Source organism: Hyla sarda, chromosome 2 (genome assembly GCF_029499605.1).
Source record: "Hyla sarda isolate aHylSar1 chromosome 2, aHylSar1.hap1, whole genome shotgun sequence".
In the NCBI taxonomy this organism is placed as follows: domain Eukaryota; kingdom Metazoa; phylum Chordata; class Amphibia; order Anura; family Hylidae; genus Hyla; species Hyla sarda.
This window is the reverse complement of record NC_079190.1, coordinates 98,195,686-98,201,895: the sequence shown is the minus strand read 5'-3', so window position 1 is coordinate 98,201,895 and position 6,210 is coordinate 98,195,686. Positions and strand designations below refer to the sequence as shown.

Sequence of the window (6,210 nt, the reverse complement as noted above, 5' to 3'; positions counted from 1 at the left end):
AGCGCCGGAGTACCCCTTTAACTCCTTAACGACCACGGACGTAAATGTACGTCCTGGTGTGGCGGTACTTAGCGCGCCATGATGTAAATTTACATCCTGTGTATGACCGCCAGCATTGGAGCGGTGCTCGTGTCATACACTGCAGGTCCCAGCTGCTATCAGCAGCCAGGGACCCAACGGTAATGGCGGACATCCGCCATTAACCTCTCAGATGCCGTGATCAATACAGATCACGGCATCTGCGACACTGCGCATGTTAAAATAAATGATCGGATTGCCTGCAGCGCTGCCGCGGGGATCCGATCATCTGTAATGGCTGCCGGAGGTCCCCTCACCTGCATCCGGCTGTCTCCCGGCATCTTCTGCTCTGCTCTGGTCTGAGATCGAGCAGACCAGAGCAGGAGATAGCCGATAATACTGATCAGTGCTATGCTGGATGCATAGCACTGAACAGTATTAGCAGTCAACTGATTACACTTTTTATGTCCCCATAGGGGACTATCAATAGCAAAATAAATAAAAAATATCCTTTCCCCCAATAAAAACGAAAATTGTCCTTTTTTTCCCATTTTACCCCCACAAAGCCTTACAATTTTTTTCAATGTTTTTTATAAACATATTTGGTATCGCCGCATAAGTAAATGTCCAAACTATCAAAATATAATGTTAATGATCCCGTACCGTGAACGGCTTAAATGTAAAAAATGAGTCCAAAGATGCTGCTTTTTGGTCACATTTTATTCAAAATTTTTTTTTATAAAAAGTGATCTAAAAGTTTTATATATGCAAATGGAGTATCAATAAAAAGTGCAGATGATGGCGCAAAAAAAGGAGCCCTCATACCGCCCCATATACGGAAAAATCAAAAAGTTGGTGGTCTAAATAGGGCGATTTTATGTTACTGATTTTGTACAAAAAGTTTTTTTTTTTTTTTAAGCGGTACAAAAATATAAAAGCATCTAGCCATGGGTATCATTTTAATCATATTGACCCACAGAATAAAGAACACGTCATTTTTAGCGTAAAGTGTACAGTGTAAAAAGAAACCCTCCAAAGTGTGCAAAATTGTGGTTTTCATTTAAATTTACTCCTTAAAAAAATAATTCTTTGGGTTCGCCATACATTTTCTGGTAAAATGAGGTTTCTTTACAAATTACAATTGGTCACGCAAAAAACAAGCCCTTATATGGGTCTGTAGATGGAAATATAAATCAGTTATGGATTTTAGAAGGCGAGGAGGGAAAAACAAAAACTCAAAAATAAAATTGGCCTGGTCCTTAAGGTCAAAATGGGCTTGGTCCTTAAGGGGTTAAAGGGGTACTCCAGTGGAAAACTTCCTACAATTTCCTCTGTAGTATACAGCCGCTAAGAAGTACTGGAAGGATTAAGAATTTGTAATTTACAAATGTTTCACTTTCTGGCACCAGTTGATTTAAAAAAAAAAAAAAAAAAAAAAAACATTCACTTAAACATTCAAGTTATACTGTATCCAGTTGTAGTATTTCAACCACAGTCTTGATGGGATCTGAACTTACTAGAAGTCGCATTCCAGGTGACAAATGCACATGGGAAAAATTGACTCTTATTTAGAGGTTAAGGTCTCCTCCTCCTTGGATAGCTCTGACTGGGGACTAGACTAGTAAGGGATGCTGTAACAAGTGAAATGGACTGTCCATTCTAGGAGTACCTATATTACTTTGGAATACTGTTCTCTTCTTTATTTTTCCATAAATAAAAGTGCAGAGCATAAGAAACCTCATGGTGAGTGCAAGTCGCCTGAGATTCAGTAAAAAGTGTTCGGAGGATATATATAATATTATGGAGGGCAGCTAAATACATGACCATAGCTCCAGAGCCTGACAGTGTATGTAGGTCGATGCTAATCCTTGAGGATTTACCAAGGGAAATGAACTATAACACCCCTGTAGTCCCTGCAGAAAAATAAAAATACAGAACCAGAAGGAAGACCCCGGGGAAGCAGAACAAGACAACACATGGTGCCAGATAGAACAGAAACAAGGGATAAAGGAGAGTGAATCCAGAAGGTAGAGTGGGGGGGGGGGGGGGGCGCAGGATAGGGAGTGGAAAGGGAAGCCCACTAGTATGGCTGACCACAACTGAAAAAGAGCACAATATAAAGGCAGAGCAGACGACACAACTTCTTAGATGCCAAAGATTGGAAACAATATTCTTGGGTTTTAAGAAACCCTGACCATGGCAATCAGCAAATCGCTCAGGGCTTAATCTCGCTTCAGCCATACATTCTTCCATTGGAATAGTAATCTTAACGATTAGCGCAGTCTTGCACACGGCGCTACCTGCTGTGGCTGTCACTTTTTATCCTTAATTGGAAGCGGAACCTGGACGTGCTGAATTAAACAGTGGCAAGTCCAGGTGCAGCCCACAATTATTGGTGAATCGCAAGAGCTAGTGGGGAGCTGCGGCCATTAGTGTTAGCAATTCACCGAAAATAAAAGGCTACACCCAGGCTTGTCACGGTTTAAAGCAGCATGTCCAGGTGCGGTTTCCAATTTAGGATCTCTCGCAGCAGCATGCAGGCTTTAATAATTGCAGATACAGCGAAAACAGAGGCCAAAATAAGTCCCTGGGCTTCCCCAGCAATATTGCATATTGAAGCAGCGTGACCTCACACAGTGCGCAATATCTTCTGTCCGCGATGTAACATCCCCTTCATAAAATATGTATGTCCCCGTACAATCACTGAACAGAACTCAGCCAAACACAACCCATATGAAAATAGTCCTGCGCATCTGACAGATTCACTGAATTAGAGGGGACTACAAAGCCCTAAAACTCCGCAAGAGGGGGGCAGATCTTCATGCAGTCTAAAAAAAAAAAAAAAAAAAGCCTTTTACAAGGGAAAAATGCCTTGTTGTTTTTTTTTTTTTTCCTTCTTGGTTCTTAGTGACTGCAAAGATATGTTGGAGAGGTGCTGAATGGATTTATTTACACATCAAATCTCTTGTAGTGTGTATAGAATAACTCCTATGAAAAAGCATTTTTGCCCCTAGGATGTGGTAGTCCTGTTTTGTAATCTTTTTTTGTTTTGTGCTTTTTTTTTTATTTTTTATTTTTTTACCGCCTGTCTAACTCATTGTTTTTGTTTTTCACTAGATGATTCAGAATTTTCAGGATGAATCATGCTTTGTGTTGGATACAATGAAAGGTATGGTACCGACCTTTTGTGTAAGTTCTACACAGCCAATTGTTGGAGTTACTCTCCGGCATTGTAGGTGTTCAGGAAGCGTCTTTTTATTATGCAGACAGTTCAGTTATGGATTCCAGCATTAATCAGATAGGAACATGATTAGAAGTGGATAAGCCAGCGGCAGCTGTAACCCCATATTGTTACTGAACAAGGACAGTAGTCCAGCCTGACTCTTCATTTATTTCCTTTTATCGTTTTGTCTGGCAACAAAATAACAAAGTAAGAATTTGTAACCAGAAAGTTTTTTATTTTATGTTTTATCCATGAGATCTCAGAATCAGTTGCAGTGCTGTATATATCTGAAGGTTTCAGAACTTTTATTGTAGTGTTAAATCTACTATGTTGTAAGTAATCTATGCCACAGTTATTAAAGGAGATTTCCAGGACTAAGGATAGGCCATCAACATCTGTTTAGTGGGCATCCCAGTCGATCAGTAGTGACAACTGCATACATAGTGAATGAAGCTGGTGTCAGACAGCTTTGAATATTGTATAGTAGCCATGCTGGGTAACTGCACCTTAGCTCCCATTGAAGTTGAAACTGACCCCAACATGGCCCATTACACGGTGAAGAGACCTATCTGCTGGCCAATCTATACATATGGGAAGATTTATCAAAACTTGTCCAGATGGAAAGTTGCTGAGTTGCCCAAGGCGACCAATCGGATCGCTTTTATTTTTCAGAGGCCATTTCAAAAAAAGGTGATCTGATTGGTTGCTATGGGCAACTCAGCAACGTTTCATCTGGACAGGTTCTGATAAATCTCCCCCATAGTGTATGCTTACCAACACTGTTCTATTAATCAGCTGATCATTCGGGTCGACTGATTAGCTATTGATGGCCTATCTTGAGGATACGCGACACAGAAAATCCTTTTTAATCTAAATAAATCAGTGAAATCAGTTAATTGGATACCCATTTTATGCCACGCGTTAATCCTGTGGTTATAACATGAATTATTGGATGCCCCTATGAAGGCACTGAACTGTACAGAGGATGTAAAATGGCTTCGATATTGGCACTATAGACTGATGGAAAGAAACATATGCAAGAAACACATGCAGCTTGCTGAGAGGATATACAACTTTGCCCACTTTAGTTGCAGATTGCACCTTGCATGTATTGATTCCTTGATAAGAGATTGTGGCTTTGCATGCTCCACTTAGTCAAATGGCTAAAATAGCTGCAGGGTCTGTAAATGAAGAGCCAAAGTAACCCAAATGAAGGAGTATACATATAATTTCTGTAGAAGACCTCTAGTGGGCACTTGTGGGACATCAGCAGTCCTTATACATTTGGGCAGCCTTTTCACACAAGTAAATTGTTTGGTAATAATATCACAGCTAGAGCCAGTTTCTTAACTCCTTCCAAAATCTGAAAAAGGGGTTTGAATATTAAACATGATTTCAAACTAAGGGATCAAAAAAAATATTCACTATAGAATAGTCACCTCCACCATTCTTGAAATGGTGAAAGCACCAAAACGGCTATATGGGATGAAGACTCTGCAAAATACATTATGACTTGTTGGTGACTATAGCTGAGTGGAGTTTAGGGTAGCGCTCATGTTGCAGACCTCTACATAAATGCTACACGTTAATATAGCTAAGGCTGTCACTGGAAGGTAAATGGCCAATTCAGATTTATATTGATTGCATTTAAGGACTCATTACATGGCAGAATATGACGTTCTGTGTGGCAGGCACTGACCAAATGAACATGTTTATTCTTTCTGTGGAGTCCAAAATTTTTATTTCTACAGCAGAATTTTCCACATTGAAAATTCTGCTGTGTGCAAGGTTCAGCAAAACCCCTCTTTAAAAAATTTGAAGGGTGCTGCATGGGAGTTTCCAAGTTTGATTTTTAAGCTGGATTCTGCTTGGGCCCATGCCCTTTGGATAGGGGATAAGATGTCTGATCTCCCTGCTTCAAGCAGTGTTCGTTTAGAGTATTGGGTGCAGTGCCGAAGGCTCGTGACTTCATGGCTGCGCCCCGCTTGTGATGTCGCTGCCACGCCCCCTCAATGTAAGTCTGTGGGGGGCATGGCAGTTCTTTTACAATAGACTTGCATTGATGGGGCATGACCGTGACGTCATGAGATGTCTAGGGGCGGAGTACCCTTTTATTGGGTTATCTAGGATTAGAAAAAAACAGCATCACTCCTGTCCTTGGGTTGTGTACAGTTCAGTTCCATTGAAGTTAATGGAGCCAAGTTGTAATACCCCACACAACCTTAGGACAGGTGTGGTGCTGTTTTTTGTTTAAAAAAAAAAGTTAACTTAAGTTCTTTTATTCCTGGATATCTACAATCAGTGGAATTGCTGTAAATTTGTCATCACCAAGCCCCATCTAGAAACTTACATTAAATAGTGGAGACACTAAGAAACAAAGGTCATCAAGAGCTCTGTGTGAGTGGTTTCCCGATATGACCACTTGTGCTTTACAGCACTGTTTCTCAAAATTTTTAGTACTGAAAAACCACTGGGGTATATTGTCATAAATGTTTAAGGTTTGATGCTAGTATTCTGTAAAGTAATGGTACTATTAGACTAAAGTAACACTCTAGGAAAGCTTTTTCCCCCCCTGCCTGGCACTAAGATAATATGCTTGAAGGGGGTTATGCAGGAATAGAAAAATAGAGCTAATTTCTGCAAAAATAAAAAAATTTGTGCTATTTCAACTCTGCTCAATTAATTTTAACAGGATTGAGCTGCAATACCACACACAACCTGCAGACAAATGTGGTGCAATTTTGTAAAGAAATTAGTTCTGTTTTTCTACTGAAAAACTCCTTTAATGACATTGGCTGATGCATTTCTCATCGAGTGTCCTTTTTGTCCAATTAGACTGCCATCCTGGCATTGCCTTCTGTGTATCTCTTGAGCATCTTGTAGGTACATAAGCAAATTGACTTCCGTTCAGAAGTAGTAGCTGTAGGAGATTGAAAGTCCCAAATGCAGTCACATTGTCATTCAGAGGG

General features: G+C 40.3%; 1 protein-coding gene across 3 annotated transcripts in view; it reads left to right on the top strand.

Annotated features, from left to right (window-relative positions):
• The window catches only part of TFCP2 (transcription factor CP2), a 96,077-nt gene that overhangs the window by 87,321 nt on the left and 2,546 nt on the right, over positions 1 to 6,210 (top strand). For all 3 annotated transcript variants that reach the window (XM_056562655.1, XM_056562657.1, XM_056562656.1), the window contains one exon: positions 3,136 to 3,187. In XM_056562655.1, coding sequence (XP_056418630.1) covers positions 3,136 to 3,187 — 52 coding nt within the window. The remainder of the gene's footprint in view (positions 1 to 3,135; positions 3,188 to 6,210) is intronic.